This window comes from Bipolaris zeicola, assembly GCF_000523435.1.
Source record: "Bipolaris zeicola 26-R-13 unplaced genomic scaffold scaffold_96, whole genome shotgun sequence".
Lineage (NCBI taxonomy): Eukaryota > Fungi > Ascomycota > Dothideomycetes > Pleosporales > Pleosporaceae > Bipolaris > Bipolaris zeicola.
In genome coordinates, this window is record NW_006912145.1 from 48855 (window position 1) to 75569 (window position 26715).

A 26715-nucleotide genomic window follows, 5' to 3' on the forward strand; every position below is an offset into this window, starting at 1 on the left:
TAGGGTTCATCTTGGATAAAGTCCCACTCCGACCCATGGAAAGAAAATGAGGGACTTGGGATATTAGGGCTCAAAAAGTAATTAGCGCATCATTTGACGTCTCCAAACTCGTTTCTGGTTGTCATTTACATTTCTCATTCACTTAATGAAGAGGGGGTCCGCATGAGCAGTAAACCCTAATCCAAATTGTACATCCCCTCAACCTGTTTCGGTTGGAGGCAACCCCTCCTTCCATCTGCGAAGACTATCGACTCATTCGCTGGAGTCTGATTGTTGTAGAAACTCTGGTACTACCATGTGCGCTATCATAACGCCTAACACCAGGTATAAACAAGTATGAACCAAAGGGAAAGTTGAGAAGACGCTGGCAGACTTCTACGAGAGCGTGATGTCGCTAGCAGTCCCATCTCCATTCTGTTCCATCTTCACGTCTTCACCATCCCCACCTGCCAGAACTTTGGTCTGTGGGCGGTATCCCTCCGGCGGGCCTACACCAGGTGTGCATGCTGCGACATTGCCCTGCTCGTCGACAAACTCGAAGTTGTACCGGGAGAGTAGGTGTGGAATTGCTGAGAGTTGGGGTCCGTAGCGAGCGGTGTTATCATACAGTTCGAACAAGGGGACAGCGAGGAGCTTCATGTTCTTTGGAACGCTGAGGACCTCTGCACATGGTTAGCAATCTAATCATTCCAACAAAGGTAGGACCGAACACACTGCTGCGGGGAAGTTGGATGAAGTAAAGCTTCTTGCATTCCTTGGGCCTGGTAACGTGGGCAGGAATGAAGGGGTACATGAAAGTCTCAAAGTTGGGACGCCACCACTGCGCCAGTGTGTCTCCAACTACCCATTCGTCGTTGACGCCCTCTCCTGTGAACTGTGTTCCGACCGGTGCAAGGCGCTCGTTCAGCCTCGCCTTGAAACCCTCGATCTCGTCATCTTCAGCGCGGAGGTAATCGCCAGGACTGTCGCATTCGTTGGTATTTTCAGTATTCGAATGATATTACAAAAAATACTTACAGCTTAAAGAAGGCGTTTGCAATCTGCAGCATGAGAATGTGGGGATGGTTGTGCTCGTGGCAGACCAGTATGCCTTCGCAAGTTCGTCGCATGCCGTGTTCCAAGTAGTGCTCTTCGAGTCGCTTCAGTCGCGCAAGGACAGAGGGGTCCTCTTCTGGCTGACCATCCTTTGTTCCAAAAGTATAATTGCTCAAAGGATACAGACGGATCGTCTTTGGCTGGTTTCCATTAAAGTCCTTAGGAATGACGGGGCTGTCTGTGTTAGATGAATGTGGGTAAGATATGATGAGGTAAAGACTCACGGATATGAGCTTTGGGAAGCTTCCTTTACTATCGTCGACATTGTGGTGGTGGTTGAGTGTTGTTGCGATTGATGCAAGTCGCAGCTACTTCGCGACAGTCGAGCCGTCGCGGTAAGCTTGCAGGGATGCGGACGTCTCGCTAGCACGTGATAGCGCCCCGGCCCTTCCCTTCCTCAGTCACTTTCAACTGCTCATCTCAAGCCTCCAAACTTGCGCAACTCTCTCCCCAAGAAAAACAGTCGAGAATCCTGATTGCTGTGCTCGGTTTCGATATTCGAGGCATGTCGCACTCTGCATTAATTACTGGAGGTAAAGCGAGCCTTGACAAGTATCACGCTGCTGGCTGACCCCAAGACAAAGCCAGTGGCCTGCTCGGACGTCAAGTGCAGCGAGAATTCTTCATTGATGGCTGGGAGTCGGTTGGAACTGGTTTGAACCGCGTAACCGCACCCAATGTTGTCAAACTTGACATTCGAGACCATGGAGAGATTGAAAAGGCACTAGACAACATCAAACCTCTTGTTGTGGTCCATTGTGCTGCAAATCGTTTTCCAGACTCATGTACTGCCAACCCGGAAGCAGCAAGAGCGCTCAATGTGGAGTCAAGTCGCGCCTTGGCTCAAGCAACTATAGCTCGAGACATCTTCCTCATCTACATATCCACTGATTATGTCTTTCCGGGGCGCCCAGGCGAGGCTCCTTACAAGGTCGACGCTACCCCAAACCCGCCAAATGTGTAAGTTAATTTGGATGCATCCTCAAAGTTGTTATCGAGATTAGGCTGACGGTCATTGCTAGTTACGGCCAGACCAAGCTAGAAGGCGAACAAGCTGTTCTTGATGTTGCAGAACTTGTCAATGCAAAGAACAAAGTTGTTGTCCTTCGAGTTCCTGTCCTCTACGGAGCCTGTGACGAGCCCAAGGAAAGCGCAGTCAACGTACTCATGTCGCAACTATGGAATGCTCAGCAAATAGGCGAAGGCGAACCCAAGATCCAAGTCGATGACTACGCACTCCGATATCCTACCAACACTCAAGATGTCGGCAGAGTATGTCGTGACATAGCAAGGCTGTATCTGAATCCCGCCAATGCGTAAGCAATAGGAACATCACACACAGTCACTTAATCATTGCTGACAACTTACCAGAACCCGTGAACTCCCCAGAATCCTTCACTTCAGCTCAGAAGACCAGATGACCAAATGGCAAATCTGCCAGACTTTTGCCGACATCATGGGATTGCCGCTCGACAACATGGTGCCCTTCAAGCCTGAGGAAGAACCGAAAGATGGTACCATTCGGCCCTACGACTGCCATCTAGATACTAGCGCCCTTCGGGATCTGGGCATCGACGTCTCGACCGTGGACTTTAAGACGTGGTGGTAGGGGTGTATAAAAGCCTTGTACTCGAAACCGCTAACCATATTGCAGGAGACGCGAAGTCGGGGCATTCCGCTAACACAGCAAGCTCTGTCTCAGTTACAACAACTGCACTTTTTATCCATATATCGATAAACTGCTCATCAAATGCATACCACAGTCCTGTATACATCATTCCTGTGTACTATCGCAAGGCTGTCTGCCTCACATGCCAAGACCATAGAGAAAACCGGGGATCGTCACACCCGTTGCCAGCAAAGCCACCCGCACCTGCATAGTTACTCTAAAAAGAAAAGCATGTATCCACTTGCCGCTGCATCGCTGCAATCGTATTGGACAGTAAACAAATAACATTAATCGCTGTGTTCCTGATGGCATTGCTCTAGGCTACATGAGGAACGTTGTCGCTAAACCATTGGCCCACATGTGTTACTGCGCCGCAGCAGGCGCCTCGAGATTTGGGGGCGCTTATGCTGCCATGAGCTGCGAATAAGTACCTATCGTGTCAACATGTAGAAAGTATCAATCCAACTCCTAGTATCCTGCTGCACGATTTTTCTGTTGTGTTTTGTTCCTTTCATTGGTAATTGCTGTTTTTTAGTCCACTCGTTTTTTTCTCTTCATCATGGATGATGCCAGTGCTACATCCGTGGCGCAACCAAGCGTTGCTAACGCTACTACTCGACCAAAGAAGTCGGGTGCTTTAGTATCAATCTTTTCAAGAAGCAGTTCGGAAGACCAGTGTACGTCGATACTCGGCTATCTACACCGCATCACAGTTAGATGTTAACAGAAAAGCACAGCGCCCAAACGATGGAAACCAGCTGCACTCCGCGCTCCAGTGCTAATTCTAACCATACTAATATGCTGGTCGTTAATCGCCGTAGTCCAAATACTACTGACCCGGAGTCAGCAAAACCAGGGGATAATCTTCGCACCGAGAATCAGTGATCTACCACTAAGCCGCACGTTCTTATACTTGTACTTTCCGACTATCGTCGCTGTGATGTTCAGCATGTACTGGGCATGGATCGACCTGGAGACCAAACGCATGGAGCCGTACTACCAGCTTAGCAAGGAAAACGGTGCGCTGGGCAAGGACTCGATACTGCTCAAGTACCCGTTCGACTTCCTCCCGCTAGTCCCGATTAAAGCGGCTAGAGATAGGCATTGGCCTGTCTTCTGGGCTTCGTTCGCAGTCGTTCTGGTAACCTGGGGACTAGTGCCTACGCAAGCTGGTATCTTCTCTACGCGTTCCATTACTCGCAATGACACTATGCCGTTTGACCGCTCAACAGCGTTCGTACCTGCTAGCGACCAGGCGTCGACGTTGACGCTGCGCTTTGCTCAGTCGGCATATGGCATTGCGGTGTTGAATGAGACGCTGACACAGTATATGGCCCGGAACTATACGCTCGCTCCGTTCCGACCGGCACCTGGTTCGAAAACGGATAATAAAACTGTGCCGTACGGGAATTGGACGGCGCCGACGACAATGTATAGTTTGGATTTGTACTGTGAGCCTGCCATCATGAGTCCCGGCCGTCTAGGCAACGGAGCCATCGCCAACAGTTCCACCGGATGCTCTTTCAGGATGGGGTTAGATGGGAATCTTACTGTTGGTCCGAACAAGGCGCACCCGGGCTCGTCTGTACTGCGGAATAAAGAGTTCACAGCCATGTATGTTGGTTATTCGAATCCATTTGGCTTTGCGGACTATTCCCTGGATACATATTGTCCGGAGACAACCAGCGCACCATTTTATGCTGCGATCCAGCGCAACAAAGCCAAGGATACGGATCGTGTTCAGAATGTTACAGCAATTTACTGCTGGCCGACTTACTACCAACAAGATGTAATTGCCACCGTGGACGCAGTTACGTTGGAACCTACAAAAGTCGACGTTGTCGGAGACAAGAAACCGCTCCAGGATGGGATCTTCAACATGACTCTCTTGGAGCAGCTCACAAGTAGCTACTCGCCAGGGAACGAAGTGAGGGGCGATCTTCTACCGAGTAAATCGACGCCAAAATACTTCGATCCCGTCGCACGCACAGATTTGAGTCTGAGCAGCGGCCCCAAGGGTGCGGCCGTGGTGCACGCAATGGTGGGTCTGGCATTGAGCGTTAGCAACCGTCCCATAGAAGAATACCTGGACTGGAAAGTCCTCGCCAAATCTTACGCAGATGGTCACAGGTTGATATTCGCGCGCGCGATGAGGGATGTGTTGGACCAAGATTTTCGCACTGTCGACAAAATTACTGGGCGACGAGTAGACACTACAGAAGCTGTCTTGGTGGAGCCAGTCTTTGTTTACATTGTCGAGGGCTTTCTTGGAGTCATATCCATAGCGGCCATTGCACTGCTGTACTTGTCGGTTACTCGAGAAAAATGTCTTCACTCCAATCCGAGTACCATTGCTGCCATCATGTCCATGGTCGCTGATAACGAGCTGTTGCTGGCAGATGTGGAAGGATTGGACTGTTGCAAAGAAGATGAAATAGAGAAGCAGCTTGGCCAAAAAAGATATAAGCTTCTTGACGACGGATCTTCGATTGGGTAAGTTTCATTTAGTATCGACTAAAATGGATATGTCGCTAAATTCAGAGGCAGTCTCATCGAACTGGGTCATTCTCCCATAGTCGTCGGTAGTACTAATCAGTCATCACCCCCAGGACAGCGCCGCGACAAACTGACAGATATTGCGAAACCCGTTAGACCTTTTGAATTTAGCCTTTGGGTTGCCGGTCCACTCGTCAGTGTTTTTATAGCCTTGGTAGTCATTCTCACTGTTATATTCACCAAGGCTCGATTGCAGGGTAAGATTCATTGCCGTTCAGCCGGAAGTACTTAAAAGCGCTGACTGAGGCAGGCCTGCCCCTCCCTTCTTCCAACACGATCGTACAGAATATATTGGAGAATTACATACCCACCGCGATAGCAACGCTCATCGAACCGATATGGCTTCTTTTCAACCGTCTACTGTGCATGCTGCAGCCGATTGAGGAACTCCAGGCGTGCAATGCACCTGCGAAAAAGTCAATTGATCTCAACTACAGCTCTCTTCCGCCACAGCTCGTCGTTTTCAAAGCTCTGAAATCAAGACATTTTGTCCTTGCCGTGGTTTGCATAATGGCTTTGCTCGCGAATCTGCTCGCAGTAAGTCTGGCAGGCCTGTTCAACCAGGCCACTATCGACATGCGATACACTACAACTACGAACCCACCATATGATTTCAAATTTGTCCCAATCAATGGTACCATAGGTCCTATAGGTGGCGAAACCTTTGGTGCACTACAGGCATCTGGAGCTTACCAAGGTGGTAATGGAGAGGATCAATTCTTGATTGCCGACTCACACCTTAGACAAGGTACTCCATTGCCTGCATGGACTGACGAAAAAATGTTCTACCTACCGTTTCTTGCAGAGGGAGCCAACGCCACATCCTTGCACGGCGTAGAAGCTAGAACAAGGAGTATCGGCGCGAACCTCACGTGCAGCAGTCTCGAATTCGACGAGAAATTCCAAGCTAGCTTGCTTGATGAGAGCCCAGGAAGCGATACCATCAGACCTTCTGTTAATATCACCGTCATTTCTGACGCTGGGAAAGCCGTGCGATGCACTAGAACCGAGGTTTATATGCGCCAGGGTCCAATATCGTCCAAGGAAGGCAGCTGCGTTACTGGACCAAGTGCAGCTGAACTTGTGTTCGTATTGGGTCCAACCGCCAATGCTTCTCAGGCCGATGCAGAAGTATGCATGGGATCAGTCGTCCTGGGATGGCTTCGAGATCGTAATGGTACCTGTGGAAACTTCAAGGCAAGGGCACTGAACGAGCAGAACTCTGCTTTTGTTCACTGTCGACCGAAATTAACGACAGGCTTTGCAACAATCAGTGTCGACTCTAGTGGTCGGTTGCTGAAGAAAGCACAGAATGTGACAGTGGATGGCCAGGTGCCAACGGAAACCTTCAGTAACGGCCCCATCAACCTTATTGGCCAATCCAACAGGTACTTGTTCATGACCAGTAGTTCTGCATGGCACAATGACAGCTTCGCCGACGGCTTTATCAATTACTTCGTCAGTCATGTTACCAACAACAGCCGCTTGGTCGACCCTACACAAGGACTGCCCACATTTGGAGACATAGAAGGCCCCTTGAATGAGGCATATTCCCTTCTATTTGCAATCTGGATGGGAACCAATAAAGACAAGTTGTTGATATCCAGCCAAACTCAGAACGCACCGACATCAAAAGGTTGGCGCATAGAGCCGGAAACGCGCCTCTTCATGTCGATGCCAATGTTTGTCATTTCCGAGGTCATCTTGTGCACCTATGCCATCGTTGCAATCATGGTGTACATGCGTCGACCTGGCCGCTATCTCGCACGGTTGCCCACATCGATCGCTTCTTTGATGGCCCTGTTCGCCGCTAGTGCAGCAGTTCTGGATATGCGGGGGACGTCCTATCTAGACAAAAGGGGCCGAGCCCAACATCTTGAGAAGGTGGACGCGAGGTACGGATATGGGAGCTTCATTGGTGGTGGTGACGGGAGAGTTCATATTGGCATTGAGAAAACACCATTTGTGAGAGTCAGGTCCAAAGCCACTTGGTTTGACAAAAAGGTTGCTTCTTGGCGGAGGGGCTCAAGCAGTTAACGCTTAATTTAGAGATTCAAACTGATCAGCAAAATAAGCCAGATTTTATCCTGTTTGTGTTTCTTTTCCTGTGTCCAGCATCTTCAGTGCTCTTGAAACACTACTGTGCTGACGCAGCCATGCTTTTGTTTGCAGTGTTTCTAGAGTATCAGTCCCGAGCGTCTGGAGAAACTGGGGCTAAACGGAAAACTCTTTCCGCACCAATGGAAACTCCCCGGAGCTGTTGTGGGAATAGCACCATTGACTAGTCACTGTCCTCGTCTAAGGGGGCCGAGGAGGAACATGCACACTGATGTCCACAAGTCCGATGCGGGACATGTGGTAATGTGCTGAATCTTCAAACGAGTTATAGCTAAGTATGCCGTTCGTCATGGGGTAAAACCTAAGAGCGGATATTTGCACCCATTGAGACAATGAGCGGCAATGCCAATCTCCGTGGAAGATCACATTCCGGGGGGATCGGGAGGGTCAACGACAGCGGAAGTGCAACATTGCCGAAAGGCCAAGGGGAAGTAAAGTGGCGCTTTGAAAAGTCTGAATCAAGAGTGAACTTGCAGTGTTTTCAGGGTAGTGAACATGACTGCCATTTGCCGAAGTTTGCCTAACGGAGCCCTTGGCCACTTCAGGTTGTATCCCTGAGGTCATTCTTAAGAACTTCTGGAATCCCGTCAAACCTATCGAAGGGGGTAGTGAAATGCTTAGCGGTTGTGCTTGAAAGCTTTTGTGTACTCCTGCATGGTGTAGCTCGAGACAAGCAATGCGGCTGCTTGTCGTTCGGTGGCTATGACCCAACAAACGCCTGTTGGAGGGATGGGAGGGCGACTAATGGCGTGGAAAAGCTGTGATGGATAGTGCGGTGGCCATGGCTCTAGTCGAGGTTCTAAGCTTTGTCGGCATCGTCATCGTCGTCGTCGTCTTTGGTTGTGTCGGGTACGGGTCGATTGGCCAGTGGACGTTGTTCGCGGAGCATCCGAAACCAAGCTCCATAGGCCACGTCTAGTCCCCACTGATCAACTTTGGGAGACAGGAGAGGCGGGTAAGGTGTAATTGTTTGCTAGTCAGTCCCGCGCGAGTTCCTTGGGTGTGAGCGATATAGTGAAACGAGCTGTAGTTGATGAATGCCCAATCATGGGCGGGGAGGGTCGACGATTGGCAGGCGACGGCGCACCTTTCCCAGAGCAAGCAAGTGACGAGTGGCGGGTAACGAGAGAAGCGAGGCCATAGGGTCGCGGCCGCCGGGCCACATGACCCAGGCGACCACGAGGCTCCAGCCCAGCGGCCAGCAGCGAGCGGCCACAGCCACACAGCCGGTACTCAGATCGCAATCCTTCCGCTCGCCTATGCCGACGTCAGGCAAGCGGACACGATGTGGCGCAGCTGTGCTCGCACGAAGGCCATGTCAGTCGCATTTCGCCGACAGACCAGATTAGCAACCTACTTACCCACTACGCCTATGTACCTTGCACAGATCTCCACGCCGTTGCCGCTGCCGACTGTCACGGCATAGGAGGCTTAGCTGTGGCGAGCCAAAAAAAGACGCTTGCGCATGACGAGGTATACCAAGGATGTTATGCATGAAGTTTGTATGTCATTGATGGGGTCTGTTGGCGGGCGAGGCCTGCAATCAAAGGGGAAAGGTGGTCGTGGTGCCATGGCAGGCACCGTGGCTGGACGCAAGCAGGCTTGTTTGCGCCCATGGTAGAGGCACACACACAGGCACATACATAGGCGGTTACGAGACGGTGGCTAGCGACAAAGAGCCGCCAGCGTGCTACGTGGTTTGCTGGCGGACAAGCAAAGTGTGGGAGAAGAGCGGTCGTGGAGATGAGGCGGTGGGCCAATGAGGGGGTCAAGAGCAGGCCTCAGCGAGGGTGCATGTCGTTTCAGATTTGGCTAGTGATCGCCGCGCCACGCTAACGCTAGCCCTGGCGTTATCGATAGGCTACGAAATCCCACCAGCCCCTGCATAACTCGCAAACCGCAAGTACAGACCTCAAACCTGATGGAGGCCCCCTGACTAGAAGACAGTACCAATACCTGCCCCTCCGAGCCATACTCCGCTCTTTTTGTTTCAAGGACAATGGCCTTGTCATCACCGCAGAGCCAATCGCGTTCAGATGGTGCCTGTCGCTAGCTGCCGACACTGAGGGTTACACCACCTTTCCAGCACCCACACCCCTCCCGCTAAACCACAGGGGGTACACTAACCGAACAGCCATGCTCTTTGTCGCAACAGACACCCTGCTCCATCGAATAGCCTATGCTTTTTCACGATGATCCGCCGGCACAGTGGCTCCCAGCTGCTAGTGCTGCCGTATGAGACCCTCCTCGGCCGCCACCGACTGAGGCTAGCTGTACGCGCATACGACATGAGAGTTATATATTAACCTGGCAGCGTTTCGTCTCAACTGTCCTCTCACAAGCAGCTTCTACAGCAAACACCAAGACTTCTCTTTCTCCCTTTTGCTTCTTGTTCCATCCTGCCTGTGGCAGATCACATTCTTTATCATCACTGCGCGCTGCTGAAGAACTAGATTCGACAATCTACCGCTCTTCTTCATATCAATCCCGCTTCGCTCAGCACATTTCAGATACCCAAAAAACACTTTCGTTCCTTCGCTCAGCTGGTCTAGCGATTTCCAATAGAGAATAGCCTTTTCTCACCTCATTCTTTCAAACACAAACATGTTCTCCAAAACCACCCTTCTCGTGGCGTTCGCCGCCAGCGCCTCCGCCCACATGAGGATGGCTCACCCAAAGCCTTATGGCTTCGACACCCTCAACAGCTCCCCCCTGGAGCCCGCCGACTTCCCTTGCAAGCAACGTCCTGGTGTGTACGACATCACTGAGATGAACCAGTGGAACGCCGGTGAGACTCAGGAGGTCTCTTTCCTGGGCTCTGCTGTCCATGGCGGCGGTTCGTGCCAGTTCTCCATTACTACTGACCAACAGCCATCTGAATCGTCTCAATGGAAGGTCATTGAGAGCGTTGTTGGTGGATGTCCCTCGAATGTTACTGGCAATCTGCCCCAAAACCCAGACGGCACTTCGGCCGCTACTTTCCCTGTCAAGATGCCAGAAGACATTCCCGATGGTCAGTACACCTTTGCCTGGACCTGGATCAACAAGGTCGGCAACCGCGAGTTTTACATGAACTGCGCACCCATTCAGGTCGGAAATGGCGCTAGCAAAGCTTCCACTGCCAGTGCTTCTCAGGCCCTCGCATCTCTCCCAGACATGTTCGTCGCCAACCTACCCGCAACCGAGTGCAGCACTGCCGAGAATGAAGACTTTGTCTACCCCGAGCCAGGCAAGAACCTCGTCGAGGGCAATGGCGCTGCACTGGGCGACACCCTGACCGGTTCTGGATGTGCTAAGATGACCAAGATGGGTGCCGGTAACGGCAAGATTGGAACCCCCACTCAGCCTGAGGCGTCTCAGCCCGCAGGAGAAGAGACTCCTGCCGCCAGTTCTCCATTGGCTTCCCTTCCTGCCAACAATGGTGGTATCTTTGCTCCTGGTGCTTCTCCAGCTCCTACGCCCAGCCCTACTCCCATTGTCTCCAAGCCTATCACCGCTCCCCAACAACCTGCCGATAGCACTCCTCAGCCCCCCGCCCAGAGCGCTCCTCAGCAACCCACCGAAAGCGCTCCTCAGCCGCCTGCCCTCAGCCCTGCCCCAGAGACTCCCGAGAACGGCACAAACACACCTTCCTCTGGCAATGGCGACTGCACCCCATGCGACAACGATGGTGCAGTCGTCTGTATCGGTTCCAGCCAGTTCGGTCTTTGCAACCACGGATGTGTGGTTGCTCAGCCCCTGGCCAACGGCATGTCTTGCACCGGCGGTGCCGTTGTTGCCTCGGCCAAGAAGCGATCTCTCCACTTCCCTCGCGCTCACCTCCACCGCCGCCACGGAGCCTCTCACCTCATCTAAGCGTCACAGCCCATGCAGCTGTAAGGCGCGCAAGACGTTCCTGCACACCCAATTCAGCCGTTGGCTACGAAACGCATCTTTTGGAGTTGGGAAATACGGATAGGGACATAGGGTATGGATTGGGAAGGGCTTTTGGGTCTTGGTGTTCATATCTCCAGTCACATGCGGCAGACACCACTTGGGTCTTGCTCGTGACATTTCTTCTTCTTGTGGTCTACTTTTGTTATGTTCTTTCTTTCATGCCCAGCTCTTGACCCGGCTGACATGCTTTGTTTTTCTTTTTTTCTTATCGACGAAAGAGAAGTCTTGTGCTAAGTCTCGTGACTACGAGCGCTGCATATACACTATCTGTTGTACAACACTCAATGATAACGCTCGTTTTTACTCAAACCCCATTGTCTTCATTTGCGATTGTGATGCTGATTGTACTGTGCCTGTTTCGTTGGTGTTTCGTCGGAAACTTAACAATTGTGAGTAAGAAGCAAGGATGGATGCGAAGCGTTCCTTGTCAGGCCAGGCAGGATCCAATGTAACTGCCTGATGCGACAGACTTGTCTGGCTGGAGCGGAGTATCACGTTCCGCTATGCTGCCTTACTCGCGAGGCGTGCATTGCTGCATCTCCTATTCTTTGGTACTACGCATCTGCTTGCTACAAGCAAAACCTCGAGCCTATTCACCGGATTATGACGTTAGTCGGCTGCTGATTGGCCCGCCCCTCAGTGAACAGACAGCACAACCTGACTTGCCCTCTGCATTCCCTCCCTCGGCCCTACCAAAGCCCTTCGCCACATCGCACACACGAGAGCACGCGACGAGACAAAGTGCGCCACCCTGAACAGATACGGCGGCTTGAGCCATTATCTCGTGTTGTCGGCCCAAGGTATTAGGAGGAGCGAGTCTCGGCCTTCGTTTCGCACGTTGCCGCCACTTGAGCTTAGGAGGTCATTGCGCTCGCCCCACTACTTCGTTACCCTCACCTCCACCGTCTCCTGGCGCTCACCCTCTACGGCGTACAGCACAGACCGCCCAACATGGAAAACCAGCAAGATGTCGACCAGACAAAGTACATCGACAATGCCATCCGCGCCGTGCGGGAGAAGAAGCCTCTCCCCGAGATTGACTTTACCCTCCATACTATGGAAGATGGCAGCCAAGTAAGCACTCAGGAACGTGTCTGCAAAGGTATGCCCGTTTCATAGCTTTTGCCTGGCTTGCCTGCCTGTTTCTGTTATTTCTACTACACGAAACAGCCCGAATAATGTGCTAACGACGCTGTGCCTACCAGATGTGCAAGCACCCGCCTTCCACCCGCCCACCGACGAGCAATTCTTCTCACCGCAAGATCGCACCAAGCCCAATATCCAGTTCCTCAAGCAGCACTTTTACCGTGAAGGTCGCTTGACTGAACAGCAGGCGCTATGGATCATAAAGAAGGGCACAGAGATTCTAAAGTCGGAGCCCAACATGTTGGAAATGGACGCTCCCATCACCGTCTGTGGCGATGTCCACGGCCAGTACTACGATCTCATGAAGCTCTTCGAAGTCGGTGGCGACCCAGCGGAGACGCGCTACCTGTTCTTGGGTGACTACGTTGATCGTGGATACTTCAGTATAGAGGTGAGACAGCCACAGCTGCGAATCTTGCCACATGCAATTCGCTGACAACCGCAGTGTGTTCTGTACCTATGGTCCCTCAAGATTTGGTACCCCAACACCCTTTGGCTCCTCCGAGGAAACCACGAGTGCCGTCACTTGACCGATTACTTTACCTTTAAGCTCGAATGCAAGCACAAGTACTCCGAGGCTGTATACGAAGCATGCATGGATTCCTTCTGCGCATTGCCTCTAGCTGCAGTCATGAACAAGCAGTTTTTGTGCATACACGGTGGATTGAGCCCTGAACTTCACACCTTGGACGACCTGAAGACCGTATGTATTACTTTCAACGCCTCCCGCACTGTAGCTGACTGTCGTAGATTGACCGCTTCCGGGAGCCGCCAACGCATGGTCTCATGTGCGATATTTTGTGGGCTGACCCACTCGAGGAATTTGGCCAAGAGAAGACCAATGATTTCTTTGTTCACAACCACGTTCGTGGATGCTCATACTTCTTCTCATACCCTGCTGCATGCGCTTTCCTCGAGAAGAACAACCTTTTGTCTATTATCCGTGCACACGAGGCCCAGGATGCTGGCTACCGAATGTACAGGAAGACACGGACGACTGGTTTCCCCAGTGTCATGACAATCTTCAGCGCGCCCAACTACCTGGATGTGTACAACAACAAGGCTGCTGTGCTCAAGTATGAGAACAATGTCATGAACATTCGGCAATTCAGTAAGTTCATGTCACTCGGTAGTTGGCTATAAGACTAACACTTTCAGACTGCACACCTCACCCGTACTGGTTGCCTAATTTCATGGATGTCTTCACATGGTCATTGCCATTCGTTGGAGAGAAGAGTATGTAGAACAGATCAGCTTTTTAAGCATTCTTACTAACTGTGTTTAGTCACTGACATGCTCATTGCTATCTTGAACACGTGCTCCAAGGAAGAACTTGAAGAAGAGACACCCAGCTCGTTGGCTTCTGGACCATCTTCGCCTCCTCTATCGAGTCTGGACCCAGATTCGACCGAATTCAAGCGTCGTGCCATCAAGAACAAGATTCTAGCCATTGGTCGTCTCTCCCGCGTATTCCAAGTGTTGCGCGAGGAGTCTGAGCGTGTTACAGAGTTGAAGACAGCTTCAGGAGGTCGACTCCCGGCTGGTACTCTGATGCTTGGTGCAGAAGGAATTAAGCAAGCAATCCACAGTTTCGAGGACGCGCGCAAGGTCGATCTGCAGAACGAAAGACTGCCACCAAGCCACGAGGAAGTACGGAAATCTCAGGAAGTCAGCCGAGAGCAAGCTCTTGAGAAGGCAACCAAGGAGGCAGAAAACGACCAGGGCCTGGCAACTGTGGCAAGGCGCATTAGCATGTAAGTATTGTTAGATGGTGATACAACATTGTACAGTGGCTAACATGTACAGGTCATCTGGATCCAGTCGCAACCGAAAGAGCTAGGCGCGATTTACGCGTTCGCGGTCGGAAAGCGAAGCCGAGAGACGAGTCATGACATGACATGCTGGTTTGGTTGTTGATTTCGGTATTGGCGGGCTACCAAATGTCATCAGTATACCATTCAGGCGCATATAACGTTAAAGGTATCACCCTCCGATGGGTGATAATAATTTGCTGGTCGACTGCTGCGGCTTTATTGAGCCGACTCCTCATTGAAACACAATCAATTCACGTGCCTAATGTATTAGTGGTTTTGTTATCGTGAATGTAGTATGTGATGAGGCTGGATGAGATGATGGTGGCTAGCGCACGTGCGCGGGCCGAAGCTAGCTTTGCCGACCTACGTCAATTGCAGTATTGCAGAGCATGATAGTAATGCTCAACTTCAAGCCCGATGCCTCCATGGGTGGCCTCAGTGCCGCGACTGACCATCTTTCGCAAGACAGGGTCGATTGATCGGATTCCGCTTGCGCTCCGCTGTCGCAATGTCCCAAGGTCGCCATATACGAGTCTCCGCGCCCGCTCCGCATCGACGCATGTCTCGCCGACTGCGATAAATCTGCGCCCCAATGTCCCGCCACGCAACCAGGAGCTATACGACGCCCTATCCGCTCTCAGTGGAGCTGCAGAGACACACGTCAACATTAGCAGATTACAGCTGGCGTTGCGGGGCCTGGCCGCCCAAGATGCAGTCACAAGAGTCGCTGGTACGGTGCACACGCAATTGAGTGCGGGCGGCGTAGGCGCTGACAGTGGCATACAGTCCTTGGTTTGAATAGCCAATTAAGCGCACAACAATTGGCACGGCTGTTGCTTGCCGACCCATTGGCCGCCGAAGGGCAATGGGAAAAGGACCTGGCCAAGGCAGGCGTCGGCAATGAGAATGCTGTGTTGCTAAAGTGGGTGCACTCGGGTCGCTGTAACGAGGGCGCAACCACTAACATGTCTGCGCAGGTACGGCACCGACCCCGACGACGTTACGCCATCACCACTATACAGAGTCCTCGCCGTTCCGTCGCGCATTCTCCAGTCGCATAATCTAGAGGTCCTTGTTTCGACGGTAAACGTCAATGTCAACAAATCTGTCCCTCATGTGTCAACAGAAAGCTCCACCGAGTCGCTGTTGGTTCCCAAACTCCAGGCCACTTCTGCCAGAGGATTGCCTGTCCCATATCCGGTGCACAAGACATTAGTATTAGGAGAGGGACTCGACAGTGCTATATCCTATGGGAGATTTTCAGCCGATGGTCTTGATGAGATGCAAGATATAGTGAAGTTGGCTATTGATCTGCCAGTACCATCGACCGAGTCAAGTACAGATCCTAATGCCGAAAGTGCTGCTATCAACATCGCAGTTGGTACCAAGGGACTCGACAACTTCCGAGAGTCTATCAAAAACGCAACTGTCTACGAGCAAGCTTGGTTCCAGAGCGGACTGCCAACACTGTCTCAGTGGCTGGTTCAGGATCTCAAAACTTCTCATGGCATTAAGCCTCCACTGAGGACGCTCATAGCTTCTGTTGCAGATGATGTAGAAGCAAGTGTTGCGAAAGAAGACGCTACTCACCTGCAGAAACTTGCAACTGTCCAAACTGACGAAGAGGTCACTGCATCAATTCTTGGCCATCTCGAGACCTGGGCTGAGAAGTCACACACCGAGCTCCGCGACCAGCTCGACGAAGCCTTTGCAGCGAAGAACTGGCACAAGTTGGCCTGGTGGAAGCTGCTCTGGCGTGTCGATGATGTCACAATGATCAGCTCAGAGATTCTGGAACGACGATGGCTTGTTTCTGCCGAGAAAAACAGTGTCTATCTCGCTGGTCGCATGAATCAAGCCGGCTATCCAGACGAGATTCAACGTGCTATTGCATCCAGCATACCTGAGGCCACAACACAAGACACCGCGCCCACAGCAGAAAACCAAAGACTCGACCTCTCGACCACCGTCCGCAAACCCATGCCTTGGCATGAGCAAATCTCCAACGCCCGCACCGACCTCATCAACGACACCGTTCCCCCCCTCCAAGCCCTCGCCCAACGCCTCCTCCTCCAAACCTTCAGCACAACGTCCATCTCTTCAGCTGCATCCGCCCTTCTCTACCTCTCCATGTCCTCCTTCTCGGTCTTCGAAGCCTCGGCCGTCGCAGCCCTCGGCCTCACCTTTTCACTGCGCCGCATGCAGAAATTGTGGGAGGGCGCCCGCGAGAGCTGGCAAGCTACCGTCCGCGAAGAAGGCAGACGCACGCTCAAGAGTACGGAGGAAAGGGTAAGGTTTGTTATCGAGAATGCGGAGACGAAGGTGGTGGTTGAGGAGGAGGATGTGAGGGAGAGGAGGTTGGCGCGGGAGGCTGTGAGGAGGGTGCGTGAGGTTTTGGGGAAGATGGAGGGGAAAGAAGAGGAGAAGGAGAAGGGACAGGGTGTATGATAGTGTAACATAGAATTCATATGCTTGACTGCTCGTATGATTTTGTCGATGTGTTTTTGCGTCGTGATATGTAATGTCGGGCTCAGACTTGATGAAATACTGGAGAAATGTATGTGTGGCGTGATGGAATAGCGAAATGTGTATGTATTGCTTACGCTAGATACTGTACATCCCGTACTACTGCACAGTAACAGGAATGAGATTCAAGTAAATGCAGGAATATGAGTGAAATGTGGGCAATGGGTTTAAGAAGGGATTCTTAAGAGATGTAATTCTGGTTTGAAGATGGTACATTGAGTCTCGAGTTTGGAACAACAGTTAACGAAAAAGCTATACGCCGTGATTTATGTGCAGGGTGCAATCTTTTCAACACTATGTAATACATCATTACAATCCAGGCTCACTACTCAAAGACGGCCTAAAGAAAGTTATGAAAAAATGAGTGGGATTGGCTAGAACAACTACGAAACAATTGCAAGATACTGTAATGACTGTCCCCCAAGATACATAGCAATTTGTCCAGCTTACTGAATATCGATAACCTCCCTCAGCAATGGCACTTAAAACTCTTCTCCGAGCCTGGGCTTGCCGCCCTTCCAATCATCCCTCTCGTAGTAACGGAAGACAAGATCGTATCCATCCAAGTCATGGACGATACGATCAACACGACGGTAGCCGGGGATCACCTCCATTCTCTTGCCCTTGTCGGCGTTCTTCAAGGGAAGCTCATCAGCGGTGGGCTTGGCCTCGAAGAGAGTAACGCTGAACCTGCCAGGCTTGAAGATACCGACAACATGCTCAACAATGTCGGCAGTCTCGCGACCACTCTGGCGAGCAGGCACGTTGGTCTCAAAGGAAGCGTAAGAGCATTGGGGCTCAGGAGTGACGTGCACAGTAAAGTAGTGCGTAGCGTCAGAGCCCTTCTTGGAACCATTGGGAGCACCGCCAGGAGCAGGGACGACACCATTAGCAGAGAAGCCGCATGGCGTGAACAGATAAGCATCAATACGAGCATCGGGATACTTGGTGGTAGGGTAGACGTCGGCTAGACCGCAGTGTTCGGAAACGACCGTACCAAGTGTGTGACCTTCGGTGGTCAGCTCCTCAGGGAAAGTAAGCTCCTCGTCAGAGCTAAAGCCAGAGTGGTCAGAAGATGTCTGCTCGAAGACGTCGAAGCTGTCATCTGAGGTGTGGGTGTTGGCAGCTGAGTTGAGGACAGTAGAGCCACCCAGACTCTCGGTGTGGCCATTCTCTTCCGAAATGGTACCCAGGGATTGGATAGCGTTTTTGCGAGCCTCACGGACTCTCTGGAGGTAGCGACCTTCCGCAACCGCACTTGCGTCCTCTAGATAGAACTGACGGGCGTTCTTCTCGTCGAGGTCGGTCATCAGAACCTCCAGAGTCTCATCCTCCTCCTCATCGGTGGCCTGCTCGCGCAAGAGACGCTGAGGGTGGCTTACAAATTTGGTCTCGGTATCTGGCTCCGACCTCTCCTCACCTGGGCTGGGAGGAGGAGTGAGGCTGGTGTCGGGACCTGTGATGTAGAGATACCAGTGCTCGCCGTTCATCTTGCCAATCATGTAGGCGCTGCCGCCCTTGAAGCGGTCATCAAGGTAGCGGACTTCGTCGCGCCAGCTGCGGTGGGGGCCGCGCTGCTGGTCGGGGTAGAGGAAGTTCTTCCTACTGTAGAAAACGCGGTATGGTGTGGCAGCTGGAGCGACGCCCGATGCCTTGGGGGCGACATAGGGAAAGCCAGCATTGGCAGCGATTTCCAGCATGCGGGTCAAGCCCCAGAGCAGAGTAGTAGTGCCACAGGTCTTGAGTACGACCTTGTGGGGGAAGACAAACATGCTCGACTCAGATAGAAGATAGGCATCGACATGCTCAGACTCAATAACGGAGAGAACCTTGCAGTTGACCAGATCGAGCATGTCCTTCCATACTTCGGCTGACACCTTCTTCAAGCCGAGAGGGCCGGCCTGTCCAGGGAGCTCAGTAGCAGAGGGGCTGAACCATACTTCCAAAAGCTTCTCCGGACCTTCAAACGAGTTTGTAGAATCGAGGTCGATGGTAGCCTCCTTGTTGATGGTCAAGTGAGGGGTGCCAATGTGCGACGAAGGCGAGGCAGTGTAGTGCTGCGGGATCTCGGTAGCGACCATTTCGTTTACTGTATGACTGGCACAGGTTCTGGATTTATCTAGCTGGAAAGCGGTTTGCTGGTGTTGAATAGAGCAAACTGGGAGGGTAGGCTAGCTGTGAAGCTATGTGCAGCACAACCTCGCTCAGACAAGCAATGCGGTGCTCGCCTGAGAAGAATTGGCCCACGGGTCGTGAGGGTTGGGCGAGGCTGGCGTGTGCCAGCAGCAGTGGACGTGGAAGTGTAAGAGCGACCGTAGTCGATGTTAGGGAGGGCGCGCGTTGAGGGGGATAAACGAGGCCTTTCGCCGGGAAATGGTGGCAGCCGATGGGGTCCTCGATACCAGATTCCGATACCCTGGGGAAGTATCGGGTCCAGCAGACGAGGAGATCTGCTTCAAAGACTAAGAAAGAAGGATGGTGGGGGGGAAGCGGGTGTTGTAGTTGGTGTTATCGAGGCCTATGGGCAGAGGTCAGCGCCGTGTTCGCAGCGAATGTTGTGTTTACGCAGAACTGCTCGTGGAAGAGGCAGAACTCACTTCGCAGGCTTGGACAGAAAGCGTGCCAGGTCCTCGCGACGCATAGAATAGCCGAAGCAGGCGACGACAGACGGACTGCTGGCTACAAAGGCCTATGCAACAGCAGAAGCTGGAGAAAACAGCGCGTCTGCCAGCGTGACGACGGTGTTTTGATAGGGGCGTAGAGCACAGAGATTAAACAATGGACGACCACAATGTTGGGCGCTGACGACCGACTGTGAGCAATCAGTCGCCAAACTCTTGCAATCAAAAGTGCGGGGAGGCGGATGCAGGCGCAGACGAGAGAGAAGCAATAAAGCGACGTGTGACTGGGTAGAGGAAGAGGGAGAAGCAGGAATATACGTACAGCGGACGATGTTATGAGGTGGGCAGAGGGAGTAAAATTCTACGTGGCAGCAGTTGTTGGGGCGACGTTGTGGAAGCTTTGGGCCTTCACGCGACAGGCATTTTTTGACGAGTGCGGTGTTTTTGCAGCGAGACGTCACCGCCCATTCCAAAGTGGCTGGAGCGTTCGCGCCAAACGGCCGCTTGGGGCCCGACGCTGCCTAAACTTAGCCAGGCGACGTCATCACGTCAGGTACATGCGAAGAGTTGTCTCTTTTCTTCTTTGGCATTTACCTTCTCGATTTATCCCTCATCAATTCATTTATCCATCCATCTACTAAAATTCACCCACCTCTCCCTCCCCCCATTACTATTGCCATCATCATAATCCTCTCATCTCATCCCGCACCAGATGTACTAGCCCAATGCCATGTCATACCATATCACATGCAATAATGCAAAAAACCTCACCCCCAGAACATAACCATGCCAGATCCCCATATCCCCATATCCCCTTGTCGACTACCCGACAAAACCGCCCACCGCCTCTGCTCTGCTCCGCTCCGCCGCGGTATCATCGGTATCATCGGCTCCAGGATATGCCAGCCTCTTGTGCCGCAGTGCCACCGCCTTAAATGACCGGCATACTCCCGGCGACCAGCAACACGCATCCCTACACTTACATACGCCATGGTACCGCTATGCCTTTTGCAGCCCCTCACAGCCTCCACCTTAGTCTTTTCCCAGCTATAGCAAACATACTGCAGCCATCATATACCTATAGCCTCAATCCACACCTCTTACTACCTCACCTACCCCTTCTGGTACTTTGAATACGATCCGTCCTTTCTCCACCATGCTGCTGAAACACTCCCGCAAATCAATTACTAGCGTGTCGGGCGTCTCGAATCCTGGTAGCATCGCGGATCGTCCGCTGTGTCGCTTGACCCACGACATGTCCCAGAAACTAGTCCCCCACATCAGAGGCGCAGAGGAATTGCTATTGTGCGGAAGAAATGTCGATACTCCGAGTGGTGTCAGTATATGATTGGAATACCATGGAGCCATTGTGTCCATGTATGCACTGCGCAGCCAGCGAAGAGCCTAAGATTGTTTATCAGCCGTCATACAGAATTGGGGGCCGAATTGGATGAGGCTCACTTACCGCTTCAGGCCCCGGCAGCCACTGCAACATTGTAAAATTTAACACCTCTGTCGGACTCCATGTATATCTCTTGCCATCGCTCTCCTCTTCTCTTGCAGTATAGTCTGGAGACTGTGGCATGAGCCCCGATGGTACTTGACCAACCTCAACCTGCTCCTCATCACTCTGCTGCATCTCCAGCTCAACCGGCGAAAGAAACGGGCTCCTCGGCCTGCCCGAAAATGGCCGCGGAGCAACATCTCGTGTATGGATGACATCCAAGAGTGCTGCAAGCAGACCAACGGGCGAGTCACATAGTGAAAACGCCAGTGTCTGCGGTCGAAGCGAGTAGAGACGATGTAGTGCCGGCCCCAACGGTCGACTACTATCAATCTCATTTTCGGTCCCCAAGTCCTCCCTCCGCTGTCCAGATCGTGGTTCGACATCGCTACCAACATATCCAAAACTCAACAACGGTACCTTTGCCTGCGTCAACTCCGCAATCCGCCACTTGACATACTGCAGCGGACTCCGTCTATACGTCGGTGCCTTGAACGCCGGATTGACTGTATGCACGGCGAGACAAGCTTTCGGGTACCGTATCGCTAGCACACGACAAATACTAAATCCCCTGCTGGATTGTCAACACTGAACTAGCACTCATACACGTAACAAACTCACCACCCTGTCCCATGCGCAACAAACTCGCTATACCCTAGTTTCCCCATCAATTCCGAAAACACTTCTGCTGTGCCCTCCAACCCAAAACCCTCCTGCATACTTGCATCACTAAACCCGAAACCAGGTATACTCGGCGCTACAACGTGAAATGCCTGGGGTATCGCACCACCCATATCAGGTACGTACTGCGGTTCCGTCAGCGCATTGATGATGCGTTGGACCTCTATAAACGACGAGGGCCATGTGTGTGCTAGTAGCAGCGGGATAGCGCCCGGTCTCGTCGATCGCTTGTGTACAAAGTGCACGCGGAGAGATTGCGTTCCTGCCGCTGATGTGGTACGGATCGTTGTACGGAATTGGGGAAGAAGGGAATTGAAGCGGGATTCGGCGGCGCGCCAATCGTAGGTTTCTAGCCTGGAGATGGGTTAGTTTATTTGGAAAAAGTGATACTACTCGTTGAAGGGAACGAATGCATGGAGGGGGGGGGGGAAGGAGAGTTGAATACAGTACCAAAAATCCAACAAAGGCTCAAGAACACGCTTCGGTGTACCATGCTCCCACATTCGCTCTTCGGGTAATTCCAGTTCCCGTGGCAAACGTGTCAATTCGAGTTTCTTCCTTGTGAGCTCGAGGTATTTGGACGATACCTAATCTTCATGTATCAGCAAGATGTGTGGAGTGAAAAAAAATGGGGAGATACAGTACATGCATACTATACGTAGTTATAACCTCATCGCCATGTGCTACAGACCCCATGGTGTATACTATTACCCCCAACAGGGTATTCGTTTAGTATCGAAATCCCCGAGAAAAAGAACAACACTCCACGTAACAATGTCAATATCGAATACAAACACCACTTAACAACTTAGAGCAATGTAGTAACAAAAATAATCACCAAAAAAAAACACAAGAATGCACTACCAAGTCGGAGAGAAAAAAAAAGGGTCCATGAAAGTACAAGGTGTGCCTAGACCACCACCCTATCTATACCCCCCCGCTCCTTCCCCATACGCAAAGCAAGAGATCATCCCTCGTCACCACACGGCACAACACCGCACACACAGCTTGCGCGTCTCCGCATAACAAGCCTTCAAGCCACCAAACCGCCCATCGCCGCCAAGGCGGTCTAGAAACCCGGACGAGGAGACGGGGGATTAAAATCCACATCTACTACTTGCTACAACCGTCGGGGGGCGTTGGTGTGGCAAACGGAATAGTAGTGTACTTTTAAACTTACGGGGGGACTGTGTGGCTGTGCAAAAGGTACTAAGAGGGGTGATCGGCAAAAGCAACACCAGAATATGGATTGTAGGGCTTAAAAGTGTATAAAACAAGGCACACCAATCAGAGGGTCAAATAGTAATAGTTGGTCTTTATCCCGAAACCCAGTTGTAAGTGTAAAAAGAACACTAGTGGCAAAAAATGTCTTTATTCGCCGCCTCGTTCCCCGTCTGGTTCGAGGTGCAGAAAATAAAGGGCTTCGCAAGTAATATGCATGTACGCTTTAATTTTAAACGGATCATCTAACAGGTTACTTTGATAAAAACAAGGCGCGAGCGAAGGCTTATACGTCTCTCACGCTCGCAGCGCCGGGGTGACCGCTGCTCGAGGGTGAGCGTTGCGCGGCTTGAGCAGCCACGCCGCGCAGGTTGAGCGAGCCAATTCGCTGCACTAGATTACTGCCCACGGCATCTACAGCGCCTCGCGGTTGCAGGAGCGAAGGAGCTGTAGCAGCTGCTTCTTGCACCTTGAATAGCCGGATGCTAGTGTTGTTCCATACCCCAGCCGTGCCCTTTGCTACAAGCATCTCCGCTGCGAAGACGAAACCCCATAGTAGCGACTCGTACCAACCAAGCGACAGCGGGGACCATTCGAACAAGTGCAGCCTAATCGGGGAAGGCTCAATGCCGCGCACTTCGGTCTCCCAAATGATCTTCAGAGCTTCTGCTGTATCATTGGAGTTTCCTGAAGCGGGCAGCTTGGGCCCAAGCTCCGATATCAGCATGAGGATAGTATGTAGCGGCAACTCCGAAAGCCATCCTTCCAACTAAAGACCACGTTAGCAAATGTGTATGGTTGAAATGAAATGACTTACCCATGGGACAGACGGAGTAAAGAACTCATTGGAAGCCATTGCCGGACCGGCTGCGCTGTGCAAGCTCGTCATGCTGTTTTGCCTAGAAAATGCTGGCTGGCCCACTGGTCGCTTGCCTCGTGCCTTTTCTGACATACCCCTTAGTTGCAAAGGTACTGAATCATCCACAGACGAGGCTATTGACGCACTTCTTGAAGCGCCCGAAGGTGATTGTGGAGGAGATCTGATTGGTCCGGATGTGCGCGACGCATCTGCTTCCTCGTCCGAATCATCGTCGTCGCCAATTGCAAAAGCGCTGTCTTCTTCTGGCACATTGCCCAGGGTGGGTGTTCGCGCGACTGTCGGGCTTCTTAGACTGTCTAAAGAGTTCGTGCGTGTCATGTCCTCTCCGCCCTCCTTCCGCAGTTGGTTCTGGCGCTCGAGCTCCTCTTGGCCGCTTTCAAGTGTGAAGTCTCGGAGCGCTTGGAACCGCTTCCGTGAACGAACAATCGCGTAGACGAGATTTGGGTTGTCTGTCGATAGTTCAGTAACTGGCACATGGTGATTCTAGTGAACATACTTACGCGGATATTGGTGCTCTATTATGGCATTCAAGACCTCCAAGAGCGAGTGCAGAAGTGTGTGGTTGTTTTCATTGGCAAGCAAGAAGCTAGGCGAAGACATGGATGCAAAGAGCTGCAATAGCTTTGAGCTAGTCGCCCGTCCAAGATTCTGAACGTAAGCGGCAATGTTGTTGAGTATTGCAAGTAGTGCAGGGTATATCGCATCAAGTTTGCCTTTGCTGGTGGTGAGAAGAGTGTAGATTGACTGGTGTGGTCAGCAGACGTATGGCGATTGTTGGTCGGGCTACATACTGTGATGACATAGTCGGCATATGTGCCATGGAAGTTTGGTATCCGGATGCTGGCTGGAAGCGACTCTTGGCCTTCAAATGTCTTATTGAGGCTCTTGCCAAACTGTGGCTCGACGCTTAGTGTCTGGAGCACGAAGATGCACATGCGCACAAGACCCTGCTTGGAGGGATCGTTGCGCTGATCAATGGCATAGTACAAAACCAAGACAACAAAGTCATGGGCTCTGTCGGTATCGATGATGAAGGAGCGGAAGCGCTTGTTGCATTGCAGCGCCTCCCAGAAGAGCATGATCATCTCCGGTGCCCATGTCAGTGACTTGTGACTGCCGGGGAGATAGGACGTGTTTGCTTGGAGCTAGCAAGTATTAGCCAAGGGATATGTAGTAAATTGCGTGTTGCGTACCGGCTGGTTGAGGATTCTTGTCATGCCATCAACGAGAAACTGGAAATCTTGTGGACGGTGCAGACGACCAAGGAAGTGACGGAAGAAATTCTTGGGCGCTGGGCCATTGCCGGGCTCGGGGATGGGGTACAGGACGAGTACCAATAGTAGCTGCAAACAGTACGTGACCAAAATCTGCCGCTGGTCCTTGAAGACGACGTGGTCGTAGGGCACGCGCCATGTTGCGGGGTTGTACTTGAGCGTCTGTGGGGGATCAGCGGGTACACAAGCAAGCGACCAAGGACACGCACAGTATTGAGGAGCGAGCAGAGCACGGATAAGACGACTTGCTTGTCTGGACATGTGGCGATGTATGTGATTGCCTTGACGCCTTTTACTGGCAGTACACCTGCAATTGGTTAGAATCGAGTTGATGTGCGCGCATGGTAGGATGCATACCCGCCGACATGTACATGGACTTGCTGGCCAGGGTGAGAAGCAGGCGCAAGATCTCAGTCCTGTTACTTTCAAACTCCTTTGTGGATGCGACGGGCGTATTGCAGCCGACGCCGCTCTGCCAGATGGCATAGCTGACCTTATTCTTGCCTGGGGCTACCTTTGGCAGGGTGAAGTTGGAGAAGAAGAGCAAGTCGATGAGGGTGTCGATGATCTCCTCGGCCAGCGGCTTGGCCTTTTCAAACTCGGGCTCCTTCTCTGTGGGCGTCTGTTCCGGGTCGGCCTCGTCGAAGATGACCTCGCTGCGCACAAGCTGGCCTCTACGACTGCGCTTGCGACGCTCAGCCCAAAAGAACTGGTCTTCCCACGTATCGAGGTGATCGGCTTCGTACAAAAAGGGTAACAGGCGGGTGAGGACACGGATGCAGTTGAGGGCATCGCGCTCCGGAGCGAGGTCAGGGTCTGGGAACGAGGGGTGGTTGCGCAAGACAATGAGGCGCGATGTGACTGCGAGCACCAGCGTCTCGAGGTTGGCTAGGTTGTTGTCGCGGGTGCGGCGAATGTCTGCGGGCGAGAAGAGGGAGAAGACATCTTCGGTCGATTCGGGTAGCTCCCAGAACTGGCGGTGATAGTCAGCAGAGGAGCAGGATATGAGTTCAGCAGACGGCATACACCGGTCCAGTAGACATCGTCGGCAGGGATCTGCTTGGGCTCAGACAGGCGGAAGATGCCCTGCTTGAAGGAGAGTTTGGAGTCGGATGCGCCCATTGGGAAGCATGCTACGTCTTCATGCGCTCATTCTGCGGGGGAGAGTGTCTATATGTGGGGGGTGTATGTATCTACGGGTGTGGGCGAGTGTTTATCTGTGTAGTATGTGTGTACTCTGGCCAGAAAGCAGCGCAGCCTCGCTGACAGGGACAAGGTGACGTCGGCCGCCCAGCTGCACACCCACCCGACCCAATCCACCCCCGGCCATTCACATGTTTTCGCGTCTCGGCGCGTTGTCTTCTTCTACACACACACATTGTAAATTTATACATTTTGTTTGTCTCGCTGACACTTGTCATGTGTATGTTTACATGACTTGTACCAGCGTCCTCACTAGTAAAGTCACTGGGTTCTGGGCTCTGCTGCAGGGACAGTGCCGCTTTCTTTACTAGCCTTACATAATCACTGCACTGCCCTATCCATGGTACATCATAGCCACGACTGCTGCCTGCGCATCCCATCCCTTCTTATTCCAGTCCCGTCCGCCCGTCCTTCTCTTCTTCCTTCTTCACCCTCGCCCGTTCCTACCCTCACCCCCGTGTCCTCGTCTCC

General features: G+C 52.2%; 9 protein-coding genes across 9 annotated transcripts; 5 read left to right on the top strand and 4 right to left on the bottom strand.

Annotated features, from left to right (window-relative positions):
• Positions 1-375: 375 nt before the first annotated feature.
• On the bottom strand, positions 376-1360 carry COCCADRAFT_5850 (uncharacterized protein; the record flags this gene model as incomplete). Its single annotated transcript, XM_007715049.1, has 4 exons — positions 376-662; positions 715-962; positions 1018-1269; positions 1320-1360. The coding sequence occupies 4 exons, from the start codon at positions 1358-1360 to the stop codon at positions 376-378; spliced, it is 828 nt and encodes a 275-aa protein (XP_007713239.1).
• Positions 1361-1600: 240 nt separating this feature from the next.
• COCCADRAFT_5851 (uncharacterized protein) lies at positions 1601-2777 on the top strand (the record flags this gene model as incomplete). The annotated part of the gene is made up of 5 exons (XM_007715050.1): positions 1601-1628; positions 1680-2055; positions 2118-2411; positions 2467-2700; positions 2750-2777. The coding sequence occupies 5 exons, from the start codon at positions 1601-1603 to the stop codon at positions 2775-2777; spliced, it is 960 nt and encodes a 319-aa protein (XP_007713240.1).
• Positions 2778-3323: 546 nt separating this feature from the next.
• COCCADRAFT_98659 (uncharacterized protein) lies at positions 3324-7357 on the top strand (the record flags this gene model as incomplete). The annotated part of the gene is made up of 4 exons (XM_007715067.1): positions 3324-3441; positions 3502-5257; positions 5312-5517; positions 5556-7357. The coding sequence occupies 4 exons, from the start codon at positions 3324-3326 to the stop codon at positions 7355-7357; spliced, it is 3882 nt and encodes a 1293-aa protein (XP_007713257.1).
• Positions 7358-10042: 2685 nt separating this feature from the next.
• On the top strand, positions 10043-11293 carry COCCADRAFT_98725 (lytic polysaccharide monooxygenase; the record flags this gene model as incomplete). The annotated part of the gene is made up of 1 exon (XM_007715068.1): positions 10043-11293. The coding sequence occupies one exon, from the start codon at positions 10043-10045 to the stop codon at positions 11291-11293; it is 1251 nt and encodes a 416-aa protein (XP_007713258.1).
• A 1032-nt stretch (positions 11294-12325) lies between these two features.
• COCCADRAFT_98713 (uncharacterized protein) lies at positions 12326-14278 on the top strand (the record flags this gene model as incomplete). The annotated part of the gene is made up of 6 exons (XM_007715069.1): positions 12326-12476; positions 12580-12911; positions 12966-13223; positions 13271-13631; positions 13679-13756; positions 13806-14278. The coding sequence occupies 6 exons, from the start codon at positions 12326-12328 to the stop codon at positions 14276-14278; spliced, it is 1653 nt and encodes a 550-aa protein (XP_007713259.1).
• A 473-nt stretch (positions 14279-14751) lies between these two features.
• On the top strand, positions 14752-16782 carry COCCADRAFT_37622 (uncharacterized protein; the record flags this gene model as incomplete). The annotated part of the gene is made up of 3 exons (XM_007715070.1): positions 14752-15064; positions 15121-15256; positions 15312-16782. The coding sequence occupies 3 exons, from the start codon at positions 14752-14754 to the stop codon at positions 16780-16782; spliced, it is 1920 nt and encodes a 639-aa protein (XP_007713260.1).
• A 560-nt stretch (positions 16783-17342) lies between these two features.
• Positions 17343-18941, bottom strand: COCCADRAFT_98672 (uncharacterized protein; the record flags this gene model as incomplete). Its single annotated transcript, XM_007715071.1, has 1 exon — positions 17343-18941. One exon carries the CDS (start codon positions 18939-18941, stop codon positions 17343-17345), a length of 1599 nt encoding a protein of 532 aa, XP_007713261.1.
• A 1423-nt stretch (positions 18942-20364) lies between these two features.
• On the bottom strand, positions 20365-22362 carry COCCADRAFT_37624 (uncharacterized protein; the record flags this gene model as incomplete). The annotated part of the gene is made up of 7 exons (XM_007715072.1): positions 20365-20411; positions 20461-20542; positions 20598-20885; positions 20947-21556; positions 21607-22020; positions 22117-22253; positions 22312-22362. The coding sequence occupies 7 exons, from the start codon at positions 22360-22362 to the stop codon at positions 20365-20367; spliced, it is 1629 nt and encodes a 542-aa protein (XP_007713262.1).
• An 811-nt stretch (positions 22363-23173) lies between these two features.
• Positions 23174-26163, bottom strand: COCCADRAFT_98728 (uncharacterized protein; the record flags this gene model as incomplete). The annotated part of the gene is made up of 8 exons (XM_007715073.1): positions 23174-23656; positions 23705-24216; positions 24268-24511; positions 24559-24912; positions 24961-25203; positions 25251-25348; positions 25399-26014; positions 26068-26163. The coding sequence occupies 8 exons, from the start codon at positions 26161-26163 to the stop codon at positions 23174-23176; spliced, it is 2646 nt and encodes an 881-aa protein (XP_007713263.1).
• Positions 26164-26715: the final 552 nt, after the last annotated feature.